Source organism: Setaria viridis, chromosome 2 (assembly GCF_005286985.2).
Source record: "Setaria viridis chromosome 2, Setaria_viridis_v4.0, whole genome shotgun sequence".
Taxonomy (NCBI): domain Eukaryota; kingdom Viridiplantae; phylum Streptophyta; class Magnoliopsida; order Poales; family Poaceae; genus Setaria; species Setaria viridis.
The window spans coordinates 45,597,566-45,615,078 of NC_048264.2; the positions used below are offsets into that span (position 1 = coordinate 45,597,566).

General features: G+C 49.7%; 3 protein-coding genes across 3 annotated transcripts; 2 read left to right on the forward strand and 1 right to left on the reverse strand.

Moving 5' to 3' along the window:
* The first annotated feature begins 762 nt into the window (after positions 1-762).
* LOC117845456 (uncharacterized) lies at positions 763-5,519 on the forward strand. Its single transcript, XM_034726505.1, has 7 exons — positions 763-1,081; positions 2,657-2,856; positions 3,034-3,669; positions 3,962-4,112; positions 4,289-4,438; positions 4,654-4,820; positions 4,990-5,519. The coding sequence occupies exons 1-7, from the start codon at positions 778-780 to the stop codon at positions 5,095-5,097; spliced, it is 1,716 nt and encodes a 571-aa protein (XP_034582396.1). The 5' UTR covers positions 763-777; the 3' UTR covers positions 5,098-5,519.
* A 129-nt stretch (positions 5,520-5,648) lies between these two features.
* Positions 5,649-7,809, forward strand: LOC117845457 (cationic peroxidase 2). The gene has a single exon (XM_034726506.2). It carries the CDS (start codon positions 6,698-6,700, stop codon positions 7,682-7,684), a length of 987 nt encoding a protein of 328 aa, XP_034582397.1. The 5' UTR covers positions 5,649-6,697; the 3' UTR covers positions 7,685-7,809.
* Positions 7,810-15,177: 7,368 nt separating this feature from the next.
* On the reverse strand, positions 15,178-16,761 carry LOC117845327 (uncharacterized GPI-anchored protein At3g06035). The gene is made up of 2 exons (XM_034726332.2): positions 16,545-16,761; positions 15,178-15,837 (listed from the first exon to the last, which is right to left on the reverse strand). The coding sequence occupies exons 1-2, from the start codon at positions 16,615-16,617 to the stop codon at positions 15,326-15,328; spliced, it is 585 nt and encodes a 194-aa protein (XP_034582223.1). The 5' UTR covers positions 16,618-16,761; the 3' UTR covers positions 15,178-15,325.
* Between the last annotated feature and the right edge of the window lie 752 nt (positions 16,762-17,513).

Genomic DNA, 17,513 nt, shown 5'->3' on the forward strand with positions numbered 1-17,513 from the left:
CAGCCCAGTTGACTTGCGCTGGAGGTTGGCGGATGCGGGCAAGGTGGCACGGATCGCGCGCGAGGTCAACGCAAAAGGCAGCATAAAGAAACAGGGTGGGGCGAGGGCCACAAGGGCGCCAGGTAATCACAGAATTCGCCGTGTGATCTGTATTCTTTTGTTGGTTGAAGCGATTGGAGATTGGACAGCCTAAAGGCATCCGGTCGCCAGCTCCAATCGGTCGATGGTGGCCTTTCGCGTGGGCGTGGATACATTTTTTTTTAAGGTTGGAGATTGGATACGTTTTGACATGACTGTGGAATATCGCCTGTCATTTTCACCGAGCAAAGCATTAAAACTTTTTGCCCTTTTGCCCGTGGTTGTTCACTTTGAGAAATTTTTACTGTTGTACTCATTCCGTTTTAAGTTGTAAGTTATTTTAACTTTTCTACATTTATATTTATAGATATTTATATATATAATTTGAAAAAGTCAAACTACCTGCAATTTGAAACGGAGAAAGAACGATCAGTTAATTCTGTGACGGTATAAATTCCATTCACACAGTTCTCGGCTGAGAAGTTTTGTTGAGGACTGTGTTGTAATTTTTCATTTAAATGAGGGTCTAGGTGGAAAAAATTGTGCTAGAGATCTTCTTAGAGGAGCCGTAGGCGAATGTCCCGTCTCCCACTCTCCCTCTTCTCTTCTTCCAGGGAGAGAGCTCGAGCTCCTGCTCCTCTCACACCTCCGCCCGCCACCGCCCACCCCCACCCCCACCCCCGCCCCGCCCTCGCGGCCATGGCCTCCTCCTCCTGCGACGCCACCGCCGTTCCCTTCACCCTCCTGGGCGCGCTCCTCACCGCGGGGCCAGCTGCCTGGCCGGTCTGCGTCGGCGGCGGCCGCGCCTTCCTCCGCGACTACGCCCAGCGGGGCACCAACGCGCTGCTGTGGGCGGGCCTTCTCGCAGTCACCTGGGTCCTGCTCCTCCGCGTCGCCGCGCTGCTCCGCCTCTGGGTCCTCGGCTCCCGCATCCCGGGGCCTCACGCGCTCCTCGCAGACCCCGGGCTCGCCGCCGTCCTGCGCACCGGCGGCGACGTCACCGGTTGGTAGCCGATCCCCTTTCCACCGTATTTGGCTCCACGTAACCAGGATTCGGTTCAATTGGTTGGGTTTCGATATTTGGGTGGTGGTTATGATGGGATTGGAATATTGGATTTGGCGCCAGCGCGACGTCTGCAACGTGCCAAAAAAAATTTCGTACGGGCTATTTGAGATGCTCGGGCGCCTATGTGCCATTTTGGGTACTGTTCGATTGGGGACTGGATGTGGTTGGAGCAATTTGATTCGAGATTTGGTAGCTCCTACCTGAGATGCCAAATACTTGGTAGAGATTTGGCTACGAGCTAGCTACTTGAGCATTGATCTATTGGGAAATTCGTGCTGTTTGATTGATTGATGTGGAATTTTGCTATAGTATAGGCTGATCTGGGTGGGAGTTGCGGGATGTAATTTGACCATCCGTTTTTGCCGATTATATGCCAAAGTTATGGCCTATTTTACTGCCCCAGAGCCTGTGAGCTAGTGATCCAGGTTTGCCTTTTTGTTTGGTTGCTCTGTTGGATGATAACGAGATGTGATCTGTACAAGTGGCACAATATTTTGTGTAAAGCATTTAGGCTAGTGTTGATGTTATGGTAGCGGGACCGGCTCTAGGCCTTGGCCCACTGTAGTGTAGCGCGTGAACAGTACCGCGGGATCAGGATTAGTTTGTTAGCAGATAAGATTTGTTAGTTATTTGGATTAGATTTGTTAGCAGGTTTTTAGGTGCCTAGTCTATAAAGGCAGCCGTGAGTTATGGGTTAGGCAAGCAGAAAATAGATCAAAAGAGCATCTCAGAGCCTCCTGCGGGAGGGCAAGTTAGCCGATCTATCCTGCTGTTCTAGTATCCAATGATCTGCCCACAACAGTTGAGATAAAATTACTTAACTGAGCTTTGCCACACAGCAATTGCACTGCTTAGCACAGAGCACGCTTACCTTAATTATTGTTGTATCGTCATTACATCATGGTCCTACTCTTTTCGATTCTTATAATTCGGGAAGAAAAACAGAAGAGGAAATCAATTTACCTTTTGAAGTTCTTGCTGTTTCGACAAATCTCCCTCATCACTATTAGACTAGATTTTTGTCAGTTGTATGTCTACGAAGTTTTTACAGAGTTAACCACATATTCAAAAATTTCCTGGGAATGAGCACTTTTTGTAGAACTTACTAGGACAACTCAGAGAGTGTTGGGTTTGAAATACTACCAGACATAAATGGGTAGCCATAGGTAGATGCATGATTGTTGATAAATAATTTTTGGTCCCATGCGATCCAACAGGGATAGTGCTGTTCTTAATGAGCATGGGCATAGGATGGCCCACTCGAGCACTTTAGACCCGTGCCATCCAACGCTTCAGCTTACAATGTTCCAGCAAATATTCAAGCCATATTGCTAGCAAAATTACTATTGTGAGCTACCAATCTTCTGCTTTTTTTAAATCATTATTGTAAAGATGAAAATACATTATTTGATATTTTTGCGTTGATATGGCAACCAAGGGTCCTTATTTAATAGTTTATACAATACATCCGTTAATTTAGGCTCATGTTTTGCTTTGAACTTCATTTTGCAGGTTTCCTGTCAAAATTGCATGGCAGCTATGGCTCAGTTGTTCGCCTGTGGGCAGGACCCTCTCAGCTACTTGTATCAGTTAGAGATCCTACTCTAGTCAAAGAGGTTCTAACAAAGGCTGAAGATAAGTTACCATTGACTGGTAGAACATATAATTTAGCTTGCGGAAGACTTGGTCTATTCGTATCCTCATCCGAGAAGGTAAATTGATTTACTCTTCTGCTTTTTCTATAGTGGGCTCTGCAATATTTCCTCTCTCTCGTTTCTAGTTTGTATTGATGCATTTGTTTTATTAACACCATGTATATGCAGATAGCATGTTCCATTGCTACTTTGATTTGTTTAGTTCTTCTAACCGTCTTGTTCGGCATTTTTCAGGTCAAAAGTACAAGAGAATCTCTGAAAATATTTTTGAATGAAAAACTTACAATTGGTGTCGGTCGAAGTTCATTCAAAGTTATTGATGCTGTCATGGATAGAATCGACTCTATTATGTCCAAGGATTTTCTGGACTGTAGATCTTTCTCCCAGCACATGTCCTTTAACATCATTGGTGGAACTCTTTTTGGTGATGCCTTCTTCAATTGGTCTGATGCTGTTACTTATGAGGAACTTCTTATGATGGTTGCAAAGGATGGTTGCTTCTGGGCTTCTTATGCAGTTTGCCCGTTTTGGAAGCCTAGCTATAGGAGGTACCGGACCCTTTGTGCTAAGCTGAAGACGTTAACAGAGGGAATCATCAGAAAATCAAGAGATCAAAATAGTTCACTTCACCACTTTGATCAGAGGTCATATCTAAAAAGTGAAGGGATGATAAAAGGTCTAAATAGAGGTGTTTTAGGTGAAATGATGGCAGGTCATTGTCTCCATGGGGCTGCTGAAGGATCACTTAGTTCAGAAGAGGAAATCTGTGGAAACATCATCGGTTTGATGTTACATGGTATTTCCGCTTCTGCTAACTTGATTGGTAACATTTTGACAAGGTTTATCTTGTTCCCAAAGTTGCAAGATCAGGTACACATTAATTCCTTTATTTTTCTCTGTTGCAAACTATTTTGGTTGCTCTCTGTGATGAACAATTGCTGGTGTTGTGTTGCCCATGTTAATTATTTGAATAAGAAAGAATCTCAATTCGTGCTCCATTTTTCTCAAGGAAAGGTTTATAAAATGTGACATTATTCGTCTACAAAAGTGTGGGGCAATCTTGAAGACCCTTTAGCCATAATATACTAGAAGGACGGGCCACAACCATCCACCATTTTTTTATGAGTTACACCTCTTCACCCATGCTACTCTTTTTTTGCAGATACATGCGGAGATTGTTGCAGTCTGCGATGAATCATCTGAGCTGGAGGTTGATGATGTGCTTAGGATGCAATTACTACTTGCTACTGTATATGAATCTGCTCGCCTTTTGCCTGCTGGACCTCTTCTGCAGAGATGTTCTTTGAAACATGGTATGCAAATTTTCTAGACCTTTAGAATGCGATTGCCTATCCTGATTTTATTATCAAGATCATGATAGTTTGAAGTTTGATCCTGATATTGGTCCATGCATCTAGCTGCAAAAGGGCTCGTTTGTCAGCTACAGGTCAGTTTTGACCCACTTTCGTTTCATTTTCCTTGAGTGCAGATTTGACTCTTGGCTTGGGCATCACTGTGCCAGCTGGAGCAATATTGGTAGTTCCTTTGCATCTTGTGCATATGGATGCTTCTGTGTGGGGCAATGATGCTGGCCAGTTCAATCCTCATCGGTTCCTCAAAAAGGATGTGGATCTTGGAGGTCTGTTCTCTCTTTTCTCACTTTTCTGTTCTAGCAAAACATAAGTAACAGGTTGTTAATAACAGGGCATGCCTAATAACAGCTCCAGAAGATTCTTCATTGAATTCGTTATTTTTGGTCTGCATTTGTTAGACCTTTAGCATTTTTTTTGCATGACTATTGTGATTAGCCTCTTCCTAATTCTATTCTCACTTCATTTTCTTCATATATTGTAGATATATTAGCAGCACCCAGAGGCTCAAATGGGATGAATCTTTTCACCGAGTGTGCTAAGTCTGAGTCATTTCTTCCATTTGGTTCTGGAAGTCGAGCATGTGTTGGCCAGAAGTTTGCGATTATTGCAATATCAATGTTGATTGCCAGTCTGCTCCGCAACTATGAGGTTAGATGCAATAATTGTTATGCTTTGCCTTTTCGTGATATGTACACGCACCTTTTGGGAGATTGTGAGCTGACTTGCTAGATGGAATTCCATGCTTCTGGGCTAAGTATTTACTCTTTTTCATCAGTTTACGTTTAAACTTAGTGTTGATTGGAACTCAACCTTGCAGGTACAGACTCATCCAAGTTTGTGTAAAGAAATGGAACCTGAAGTTCACAGCAGCCATGTTCACCATCTCCCAAACCCGAAGATCATCCTCACAAAAAGAAGGATCTAACGGGAGGGTTTGGCAAATTCAAATTTGATGCGTTTTCTTTCACTATATTCTTTTTTACTGGTGTCACACCAGGATATGCTAGTTTCATACCGTCGTTGAATCACGCTGAAGTTTGGAAAGGCGATACTTTGCGATGTGGAAGTTATCTTTTTTTTCCTCCAGATTTTTGACAGACCCAGTGTGCTTCGTCCGATCTAGTTTTTGTTAGATTTTTGGAGCACCCACGGGCTGTCAGATCATGGGAGGTGTATGCTGATGTGCATAAACAAGTTGGGGGTTTTTAAGTTGGAGTTTTCTCCTCCCTCTAGGAGGAATGTAATGTCCAATGTATCATGTTGTCTCATACTAATGTATTGTATGATACATGTAAACATGTTTCAGCTGTTCCTACAGCGTAATAAATTGTGAAAAAATTATACAAATATCTGCTGTGTTGGATTTGCTTCAGCCTTCAGGTAGTAGGTAGAGATTTCTTTAAAAAAAACAGGGAGGTGAGGGTTAAATGCATAATGTACTATATGTAAGCAACCAGCCAAAGCCAGTAAGCTACCGTATACGGCAGTGGTCGTACCCTGCTACAGTGCTGTGATTTCAGGATAAGTTGCGGCACGACACGATCATGTTTCCGATGCAGATGACCAGGCGTCAGGCGAGTACTTCGCCGCGAACGGCAGAGCAAGCGCAGGACTGCGATCGGATCGGCGGCGTCCGGCAGAGGTGCAAGCCGGAAATGCTGGCCCCCTCACCGTTGTTCGCCTTCCTGCACGGTGCAGGGAGCGGTGCGCCACCGACATATCGCTTGCCGCACCGACGACGACCACGTGCCGCCGCCGCTCGTCGCGCGACGGCTCATCATGAGATTCTCCGGTCAAGCTCTCGAGGTCCAATGGGCACGTGTAGGAGGATCATCCCATGACCAGACCTTACAGTACGAGCAGGCGCATGGCCCTGCTTCTGCTTGGCTCACACCTGCCCAGGCCGGCGCCAAATGAAATGATCAGAGACGAGCAGGGGGGCCCTGCGTTTTATGTCGGCGGCAGATGGTTGGTTGACTGGCGATCAAGTGCACGCATATTCCCAAGCATTCAGCCCGTTCGGAAGTGATTGGCAAGGAAAAGCCTAAACAATGGCCGCATAGGCACACAGCCGACGCCGATTGCCGATTGGCGGCACGCGCCTGGGCAGGGGACAAGGATCGCGAGCTCTCATGCCGTTCGTCTGAGACGCCAGCCAGGTCGCGGTAATTCCAAAGAACTGCGTTGTATTTGTTGTTCAAAACTCAAAATCAAGCGCAAGATCCTGAGCTCGCAACGAGAATGCTTCTTGAAATCCATGGAGATTTACTTCAAGAAAATTTTGGATCTGCGCCTGCCAACGCTACGCTAAACAAGTTGGTATCGCGCAAGCACGCGGCTCGTAATCTATTACTCCGTATTCAGTACGATAAAGACCCCTCTCGCTGCAGTAACAAGTTTACTGGCGTACAGCGGGCAGTATAAAATACCCAGGCTGCACAGTGACAGTGAACACCCACTGTAGTTTCACACTTTCGCTCACTCTGACGGCATCAGCTAGCTGCTGATCGCCTTCGCAACAACAGATGCGTATGGCTCCTCGGGGTAGTAATGGCAGCGGCGGCGGCACCAAGCTGTTGCTGTGCTTGCTGCTCGTCGCGTGCACCGGGGCTGCGGGGCAGGGGCTCCGGGTGGGGTTCTACCAGCAGAGCTGCCCGGACGCGGAGTCCATCGTGAGGAACGTCACCTGGCCTGCGGCGGCCGCCGACCCCAGCCTCGCCGCCAAGCTTCTCCGCCTCTTCTTCCACGACTGTTTCCCGCAGGGTTGCGACGCGTCGGTGCTGCTGGACGGCCGTGGCACGGAGAAGGCGGCGGGCCCGAACCTGTCGCTGGGCGGGCTGGAGGTGATCGACGCGGCCAAGGCGGCGCTCGAGCGGTCCTGCCCGGGCACCGTCTCCTGCGCCGACGCCGTGGCGCTCGCCACCCGTGACGCCGTCTCGTTCCAGTTCGGGCGGCTGCTGTGGCAGGTGGAGACGGGGCGGCGCGACTCCCGCTTCTCCGACGAGGCCGACGGCACCAAGCTCCCCAACCCGGAGTACGTGTTCCCGATCCTCAGGGACTCCTTCGCCCGGCGCGGCCTCGGCGTCGCCGACCTCGTCGCGCTCTCCGGCGCGCACACGCTGGGCCGGACCACCTGCATGTTCGTGTCCCCGAGGCTCTACACCTTCCAGGGCAACGGCGGGGTGGACCCGTTCATCGAGCCCAGGTACGCGCGGGAGCTGATGGGGCAGTGCACGAGCATGGCGTCGGCGAACAGGGTCGTCATGGACCCCGGCAGCGAGTTCGCCTTCGACACCAGCTACTACAGGGCCATCAAGGCCAACCGCGGCGTGCTCCTCACGGACTCCGTGCTCACGCACGACGACGAGGCGGCGAGGCTCGTCGACGAGATGCAGGACCTGGGCAAGTTCCTCGCCGCCTTCGCCGCGTCCATCCAGAAGATGGGCGCCATGGACGTGCTCACCGGCAGCCAAGGCGAGATCAGGAGGAACTGCCGTGTCGTCAACTACTAGTGTGTGTGACTGTGTGTGTGTGTGTCTTTGCTTGGCCAATTGTGGTAGGAGTAGGATTGCTTTAACTGATTGTGAGCATATGAAGTCTTATATCTTAAGAATAAAGAGCACAATGTTGACATGGATATCTTCATTTAACAAAGGAACATAGGCTTTAGCAATTGTTCCGTTCTTCCTCCAAAAAATTGACCGGATTGGAAAGTGACGTCCTCCGTGCTCGCTGCCAGACTGCGGCTCGCATGATTTGTCCATTCTCCGGACAGAACGCCACGAACGGCAGCAAAACGACGGCCGTCGCTGGGGGCCTGCGGCCTCACCGGCGCGAGGTCTGGTCAGGTCATTGACGCCGCCGCCTTTGCCACGAATGGACGGCGGCACGGCGCAGTCACGGAAGCAGGTCGTGCGGCGGCGCCACCTGTTCGGTATGGAACGAGCCGACGCCACGACGGCAGCCCTTGGGCGGCGCGACGCTGCCGCTCGTCTGGCAGAACGCCGCGGAAGCGCCGAAGCTGAGAACAGCGGCCTCCGCCGCGGCCCTACCGGCACGAGCATGAGGAATCAAAGAGGCTCTCCAGGACGGTTGCCATCGACGCGGGGGACGGCCAGGACGCGGCGGCGCACCGGCGAGACGTCGCGCGACTGCATGAGACGTGCCGTGGGGTGGCCAGGGTGGTACCTTTTAACCGCTGGATCGGATCTGTGCGTCCGCGATCATCCCAATTGCAGCCACCCGCCCTGCCTCCGAGAAGAGCGCCCTTGCCACGGCTGGCTGCGGCTCCTGCGCGCGCCAGCGGAGAGGCGTTAACGCTCGCCGCGTCGCTGGGCGGCCACGGCCTCCGACCCGCCGCCAAACTCTCCCAGAACAACGCCGTGCCACCGCCCGGCACATATTGGAGCAAGTTGAAGTGCGATTTGGTGTAGTCGGCGAGCGCCGCCGCGACGGGTACGAGGCCGGGCACGACAGACGGCATCAGCTGCAATTCCTAGCTAAAGATCGGGGTTCAGTTCCATGTCGTTCATGGAGGCGCGGAGCTCCATCTCTACTTACCTCCAAGTTTCTACAGATCCGACTCCCCTCTCTTTTCTCATGATCGCCACACCACCGCCGTCCTTGGCGCCGACGCCGGCGCGCCACCTCCTTTGCCGCGACGTTTGGCGCGGTCACAGCCGCCGGCTGAATAGTCGTGGCTTTTGTGGCGCGCCACCTCACCTCTTCGGCATGGAACGAGCCACCGCCACGGTTCTGCGTCCCGACGAGTCCCGCCGAACGCCACGGTTCACGAGCAGCTCGGTGGCAATTGGTAACGCCGGTGGACAAGGACGCGGACGCCGGCGGACGTTCCTGAGGGCCTCCTTATCGGCGTAAAAAGGGATTCTACAAACGCATGCTGATGTTGACGCCGTGCAGCGGGATGCGGCGGCGCTCCGGCGAGACGTGGGTGGATGCTGAATTGTGAAGCGCGAGCACGCTGGGGTGGACGGTAAATGAAATACCGTCCACCCCTTGGGTATCTTACGCCCGTTGGATCGGATCTGGGCGGCCGCAATTAACCCAATCCAAGCCCCGATCCGGCCTCTTCTGAAGAGCGGCCGCGCGCGCCAGCGGCGATGGGATGGATGGCCGCGCTCCGGCGCCGGGCGGACACGGCGGCCTCCGACCAGCCGCCAGTATCTTCAACGACGACAAAGCCACGGCGCCACCGCCACCCGCCGGTGAAATGCACAAGACCCTCCGGTTTGGCGGTGCCTTTGCCCCCGACACGGCCGTCAGTTACAGGCTTGCTCGAAGCAGCACGGCACGGGGGCCGGCCGGTGCTGATCTGCGGCGGCTATAGCTTGTCTGGATCGTCAACCGGTTCGAACCTTGGTAGGATGTAATGGAACGGCCAACGCAACGATATTTCCAATAAAAAGTTGCTGATGTTCGTCTGGAAGTAATCGACCTGGGACGACGAAATGGTCTATTCATTCCCAGCACAGCAGCAACAAGCTGTAGCTTGGGTGATTGCAGTTGCAGATGCCCGAGGACAAATTAATCAATGGACAGATTAAGCAAAATTGTTTTGTAATCAATCTTTCTAGTAAAAATGCTTCAGAATACCCATGAGAGCAAGTTCAATTGAAATCTTCGTGATGCACAAAACCAGCCACACAAATGTTGCTACACAAATCCTACCAACAAAAGAATCAGCACCAGGTTCAACGGCAGAACCGTAAGTGGCCCAATTGGAAGCCCGGCGGAGCCGGCGAGTATTCGCCGGAGGCCGGAGCCCGTGCTGGTGCTGAGCACGACGGCTCAATCATCATAGCCGGCTGCGCGACCACATGTTCGGCATAGCCCCAACGTCCTCCGTGGCCCATGTAATTATCGAAGATGATTCTTAAATTAAAGTTGTCTCAGTGTGATGATTGCTAGACTAAAGGCTTAAGATCAGTCTCAGTGCACAGTTTCAGTGCACAGTTAACAAGACCGAGAACTTGGTAACTGTGCCAGTTGAGTGTCATGTGGATGAAACTTCTCTCTCATATGATGAAACTTCCTCTCGTAATGGCCTTACCAAGTCAGTATTTTTGCGACGTGGCAACAAATTTAATGCTCATGAAACTCCTATAAAATTACTATTGAGATTGGCCTAAGAATCATGGGTTGAAATACCCTCTCCTCTTCCTTCAAACATTAAGCATGTGATAATGGTTTATGAAACTATGAGATCCAGTATTTTACAAACCCTCCTATTTTCGATCCAAACTAGGGTTTAATGTGTAAAATATCCGTACCAGCGACGGGCAGGGGAGGAGGCCGCGCCGCCACCGGCGGGCGGCACCAACCCCGTCGCGATACATCCCGAGCCACCGTCCCCGTAGGCGAGCTACGGCTTCGGTCCACCTAGATGGCCGGGGGACAGCGACCTCATCGGCGTGAGATCCTTCTCGTCCTCGCACCAAGCGGCGGCGAATGCCTGCCGCGCCGGACTACTGGAACTCGGCCAGAGAGCTGCTCCTGCGTGACGGCGCCATGGGACGCTCACGGCCAGCACGGCGGCGGGTGACGTTGTGCGAGGCGCCGGGCTGGAGCGGATGGCGGCGTGCGCGGCCATGGGTGTTCGAGGGCCGTGGCGGCGTGGACGCGCTCTCTCTGACTCCGCAGCGAACGAGCCCTTTATTCAGTCGATGCTGAACGTACGTCTGAACGAGCCCTTTGTTCAGGCTTTCAGATCTTGCACTAGGCATTCCCCGTCCGTGCAGTGCATGAGTAGCAAGGATTTCTCGGCATCATAACAGCACGTTCGAGGCTAGGGAAGGCCTTGGAAGCAAGAGGGTGCCGCATTGTGTTGGTGCACGCTCATCACATGCCTCAACTGAACAACAACATGCTGCAGCGCCACACACTTGGCATCATCACTAGGCGTCATCAGGCAAACTAGCTGCGAAATTGCAACAGCCAGAGTTTAAGTAGTGGCGTGCCCTCCTGTTTCTTTGAAACAAACAGCCTGAGTTGAAGGTATAGACCCGGCCAAGACAGATGTATGAGTTTCTTCATGACTTCAGGAAAAGGGAAATTCAGGTCTCTGCCTTCAGTTTACAAGTGAAGACAGAGAGAATTCCTTCCTGGATAATGGCATTGGCTAAGCTCGGTCCAAACAAACACAGACGGACTAAAGCTAAAAGGTGAAGAAGATTAAGAGTGGTTTTGTAACCGTTGCATCTTTCAGATGACTCCTTGGCTTCACACTCTTGGCTGGAACCAGAGACGAGCACTTGCAGATATATTATTTTTATTGACATCTTTTATGTGATGATTAGTGAATCGAGAAGTAGATTGATTCCTTTCAACAGTTGCATCTATCTACCATCAACATCACATGATAGAACCATCAACATCACATGATAGAATTACCCACAATATTCACTTAATTTTAGACCTGGATATCAACCACATTCCCCACCAGGCCATTCTGCTCGGCCGTTCCTGCTGAGCCAGATGTTTCCAAATACGTCGTGAAACTTTGGAGCTTCAATGCCCAAACTCCTGAAGAATTGGGTGATCATGGATTCATGGCTGTCTCTCATTCTTCGAACCTTCGCCTAGGAATCCGCTGTGTTCCTTCGTAATCTCCACTGGCTTAGCAATTTCATTGCCAGCTCTATGAATGAGCATCTCATGGTTTCAGACTTTCAGTCAGGCTTCTTCTGTCGACCACGATTGCTTGGAACGTGAATATTTGGACATGTAAATGGATCATTTTCTTGGTTTAGCAGCAGCAACGAGGCACCTGAGACCTGAGCTGCAAGAAATCCTCACCCCTGCAGCTCAACCTGCTTAGTTCAGAAAGATCTTGGGGTCTCCGGTCAACCACGACGGCCGCTTTGCTAATCTGCAGAAACCCGCCGGACGGCGCGATGGGAGGACCCATCTCGTTCTGTACGTCGGCACACCCAAGTTGGGCAGACGAGCGCGCGCGGCGGATTGGATCGTCGACATGGGAGCCGGCGAAGCGAATGACGGGGTTCCTTGCCGGCGGCCGCACAGCACCCACTGAATCTCCGGCATCTCCTGCGGGACGGGGACGAATTGTGAAGAGATGATTCTAGAGTTTGAGGCGGAAGGGTTGGGCTGCGCATTGCGCTCGCACTGTACGGGAGGTGCGCGGCTGCCGGCGCCGGCGGATCGCCATCAATAATCCAAGCTGAGGGAGGGGGAAGAGGGCTTTTACGTAAACTACCAGGGGTGTTTTATACAAAATATTGGATCGTTTCGCGATCCAAAATGGGGGTTTTATGTAAACTTCTGGTCCTGATATTTTCACACGAGCTCCTAATTTGGATCGTGACTATTAATCGTATCCAAAATAGGGGGGTTTATGTAAAATACTGGACCACTATTTTTCATAAAACCTCCTAATTTAGGTCGCGACTAAATCGCGATCCAAATTAGGATCTAATCTGTAAAATTTTGTCAGCCATATTGCGGCGGCGGTTGCCGGTGACCCGACGCCAACCCCGTCGTCAATTCATCATCTATCCAGCGTCACCGTCCCCGTCGGACGTGCGACGGGGCAAATTCACCGCATTGGCCTACCTCATTAGCGAAAGGTCCTTGTCATCCTCCTTGTACCAGTAGGGTGGTAAATGACCTTCTAATTTAACATAGCAAATTTAAGGATCGGGTTCAATAAAGATCAGGTCATAATATTATATGATTAGGTCATAATATTATATGATTTTGAACCGTATACTGAGTTGGATGGTGAATAAAGCATGAGGGTCATAATCCGTTACCACCCCTAGGTACTATGCGGCGGAGAGATTGTACGCTCATCCAGGAGGAGGTCGCCTGCGAGATTGTAACTCCAAGTATATTCCATCGGCAGCTCCAAGTATGGCATTCACATTCACATAATGTTTGTGGAGCTAGAACTGCAAATAGCAAGTGAACGAAATTGGGGCCACGGACAACTCCAAGAGACAGGCAAGGATCTCTACCGTCTCATTTCTAGTGAAAACATGAGTTCTAAAGCAAAATCCACATGGGTTTCTCAATATTTATTTGTCAGATCAGGTACTGTAGGATTCTGGATTGTAGATTTGAGCAGCCATACAATTGATAACAGCATCAGGAGAGAGCGGCCAACAGGTTAAGCTTTTAGGAACAATCACAAAATTGGTGAATATCAGGGTGTGAAGCAATCATAAATCAACCAAGGAGATTCAAATATCAAACTGCAGTCAATTGCAAAGGAAAGACGAGGGTTTATTATAGAAAGTGGGAGCCTGGACCAGAAATATAGGTGTCTCTTCCGATGATAAGAGCTGGCACAGAAAAGAATTTGGTACTGACACAAAAATACGGACCTGGATCGGATGCAGTGATAAATGTTACTGCAACTTAGGGGCTGTTTGGCAATTGGTGTTAAAATTTAACACCCATCACATCGGATGTTTGAATGCTAATTAGGAGTATTAAATATAGGCTAATTACAAAACTAATTGCACAGATGGAGTGTAATTCGCGAGATGAATCTATTAAGCCTAATTAGTCCATAATTTGATAATGTGGTGCTACAGTAACCATTTGCTAATGATGGATTAATTAGGCTTAATAGGTTCGTCTCGCGAATTAGCACGGGGTTCTGCAATTAGTTTTATAATTAGCTCATGTTTAGTTCTCCTAATTAGCATCCGAACATTTGATGTGACACTGTTAAAGTTTAGCACCTCGTATCCAAACACCCCCTTAGGGTGCGTTTGATATCATGCGCTAATTTAGTCCTGTCACATCGGATATTCGGATGCTAATTAGGATGTTTAAAAATATGAGCTAATTACAAAACTAATGGTTAAATCGCGAGACGAATTTATTAAACCTAACTAATTTATCATTAGCGAATGATTACTGTAGCACCATATTGTCAAATCATGGACTAATTAGGCTTAATAGATTCGTCTCGCGATTTAGCTTAGGGGTTGTACAATTAATTTTGTAATTAGTCTATATTTAATACTCCTAATTAGTGTCAAATATCCGATGTGACAGGGGCTAAAGTTTAACGCTAGTCTCCCAAACACCCCCCTAAGCAGTATCACTAACATCTGCCGTCCAACAACCACTCAACGCTCCGGATTGAATGTCCTTCTCAAGACTCTTCTTCCTCCTCCATCCACTGCATCCATCCTACGGCGATTTGGCTCACTCAGTCCATACACAGCACCAAAACGAAATCACTCTAAGAAGCCATGGGTAAGAGAGAGGATGTATGAGCAGCTTGGCTAAAACTCTCTACTCCACGTACAGATTCTCCTCCTTCTCCCCTCCATGAACCAATTCTTCTTTGTTTCTCTATTGACTTAAATCAGAAAACAAGAAACAAAAAAAAAACAAAGAAACGTTACAAGAACAAGAACACCGTCCCCTGTTACATGCATTCATTTCATTGGCTGCTCAAATCCATCGGATCACCAAGCCATTCTCATCAGCTTAGCTTCCTCAGAAGTCAAAATGGCAGCTCTTGGCGCTCATCCTGTAAATCTTAAGCACCTCCAGCACCATCTGCCTCACCGCCGGTGAGGACCAGCTTTGCATCAGCAGCAGCCTCGTCAGCCCGCCCTCCTCCGTCGCCTGGTGGTCTCGGTATCGGTGGCAGACCGACTAGAGCACGGCCTCGGCGCCGTCGCGCCCGGCCTTCAGTCATCTTGCCCACCACGACTGGGACGTCCTCGCACAGTGCGGCACGGCCCTCGGTGCACCCGACCGCGAACTCGAGGATCCAAAGCGTCTTTTGCGAACTCGGTGAACGGAGGAAGAAGAAGAGTCTTGCGAGGGGAAAGAAGCAGAGGTGGGCCAGCTGTTGATCCAGGACGTGCGTTAGTTGTTGGATGGCGGATGCTGGTGCTACTGCTTAAAGTTGCAGTAACAGTTATCACTGCACCCGAAGTTCACCGGTTCTAAGATAAATGCTGCAGATGCCCATGGGGTATATCAATCCGTTGACAAATTAAGGAAATCAGTTTCGTAATCACTCTTTCAAGTAAAACTTTTTAACTTGGCGATGAGACCAAGTTCAATTGAAATTTGAATGATACAAAATGAGCCACACAGATGCTGTTACTCTCTTCGTGGTGTGTATCAGTACGATCAACCTCTCACTTCATCAGCAAAACTACAGATCCTACCAACAAAAGAATCATCAGGCTGAACGGCTGGACCGGAGCGGCCCAGTTGGATCCCGGCGTAGCCGGCGAGTAGTCGCCGGAGCCCGTGCTGGTGCTGAGCACGACGACGACCCAGTCCCCCTCGTTGGCGATCCCGACGCCGGAGAACTGGCTGTCGTTCAGGAACCGGTTGTACTGCGACTTGGTGTAGTTGGTGAGCACGACGCCGGGGACGAGCCCCGGCACGCACGCCGGCATCACCTGGCCGTCCTCGGTCACCGACGCGTTGAGGTGGCAGTGGTCAAGGTACTTGGGGTAGTCCGGGAACTGCTGCTCGGTGCCGATGACGGTGTTGGCGCCCGTCGTGTTGGTGCACTGCTGCCCCTTGAACTGCTTCGCGAGCTGCTCGGCGAGGCACGCCGCGTTCTTGTTCTCCGTCAGTGCCGGGACCTTGAGCGAGGACCTGTAGCTGTTGATGCCCTTGAGAAGCTGAGCATCGTTGCCTGAAAAAGAGGAATCAGTATAAGAAAACGATACACAATTTCTCAATTTCATGTATGCTGCCACATCTGATCAAAGTGATTGCACATATAGCATACATGAAATTTCTAGATTTTTTATTTGTGTGTGCATGAGTTCACGAGATCTTGAATTTAATCGTTGATCTCCAAACATTGCAATTGTAGTACTAAAGCAACAGCTTGTTCATTTTTCTATTCAACAGTAGCTGAGGTAAATGCACTTGAAATTGCACCATGTGCCTCCACTCCAGTACACTTGGCACCAACTCAATCAGTAGCATTAGCGAGTGATCCATTTCATAATGCGATGCAACATGTGCAGCAGGTAATATTATATAGAATTCTTGTTTGTTACGCCAATGACACCTCTGAATATCAGATCTTGCACGCACACGCACAAAGGCGAATTATAGCACTAGAATAGTGGATCTACCGATCGCACATTGAAGAAAAAGCATGGGTCAACAACATTTCCAGTGCAGCGGGTGACTCAAACCTGCCAAGCAAGACAGCTTGCGCACAAACAGAGAAATGGAATGGGGAATAAACAAGCTCAGATCCATCGAATTGTACAACAGAGGGCCCCACATCCGAGCGCGACATCGAAGCCAGCGGCTCTGATTTCTGCAGCAACCTAGTAGCATAACGAGACGGGGGAAAGAAAAAACCAGAAGAGGCCATGAGCTCACCGTCAGATCTGGCGCAGTGCAGGAGGGAGAAGGCGAGGACGAGGAAGCAGAGGAGGGAGATCCTGGAATCCATTTCTGCTCCTGACCAACACGGTGCTGCGGCAACAGCTTAGCCTGCCTCCAATGGAAGGAAGAGTGAGGCAGGGGCGACAGGTATAGGCGGAGGCGCGAGGAGGAAGGAGGCGAGTTGCTGTCACCAACCACCGCCATTCCCTTTACGCTTCCTTCCGGCCAGCCCCCAAAGCGATCATTTCTCATTAGCGTTTTTCTTTTTGCAAATTTATTACACAGGCAATTAAATGGGAGTAAGTGATTTTGAAGGCCACTTTTACGGTAGCCCTTTGTGGACAATTGGTGATCTGAATCACTGAATGTGAAAAGGGTTTCATTAGCGCCTCTACTACTTTCCTTTGGGGGCTCTGAAAAGCTCACTGAAGCTTTGCATTTGCTCCTGGTCACAAACAGCAATAAGATGGGATTGGGAACATGCAGAAAACATCTCTGAATCACTCTCATGAAAGCTCACAGAAGTTCAGAAGAGATCCCTCTAATTTTGTGCCTGCATTTTAAGGACTTTATTTAATGCACACTTCCATCAGTTTCTTTCGGTCTTCCTGGCTACACTTGCTCCTGGTCCTGCACTGCACTGTCGGTGTTGCTCCATCCATAGATAAAGATTGAAACAATTTGTACGTCACACCCTAACTAGAGATACCAAGCCCATTAAATAAACATAAACCATAGAAAAACAAATAAAGAACAGGTAAATGTTTTGGTAGTTCGGCACGGACGTCGGTGCGTTAACTAACGCCGTAGGGACAGCGCACCGTCACGACCATGATGTTATGATGTTGGAACCGTCAACCGACTGCTTTGCCTCCCTATACGGCTCCGCACGTGAAAAAAAGTTCGGGCCTGCTAGCGCCGGACATTTTTTCCCCATAAGACAATCCGTTGCAACATTGCAAC

Excerpts from the sequence above, each read along its gene's own strand:
- LOC117845456 (XM_034726505.1), top strand. The coding sequence starts at position 778 with ATGGCCTCCTCCTCCTGCGACGCCACCGCCGTTCCCTTCACCCTCCTG. Across the intron at positions 1,082-2,656 it reads CACCGGCGGCGACGTCACCG|GTTTCCTGTCAAAATTGCAT; the intron begins GTTGGTAGCCGA and ends TTCATTTTGCAG. Across the intron at positions 4,821-4,989 it reads GTCTGCTCCGCAACTATGAG|GTACAGACTCATCCAAGTTT; the intron begins GTTAGATGCAAT and ends TCAACCTTGCAG.
- LOC117845457 (XM_034726506.2), top strand. The coding sequence starts at position 6,698 with ATGCGTATGGCTCCTCGGGGTAGTAATGGCAGCGGCGGCGGCACCAAG.
- LOC117845327 (XM_034726332.2), bottom strand. The coding sequence starts at position 16,617 with ATGGATTCCAGGATCTCCCTCCTCTGCTTCCTCGTCCTCGCCTTCTCC. Across the intron at positions 15,838-16,544 it reads GCACTGCGCCAGATCTGACG|GCAACGATGCTCAGCTTCTC; the intron begins GTGAGCTCATGG and ends CCTCTTTTTCAG.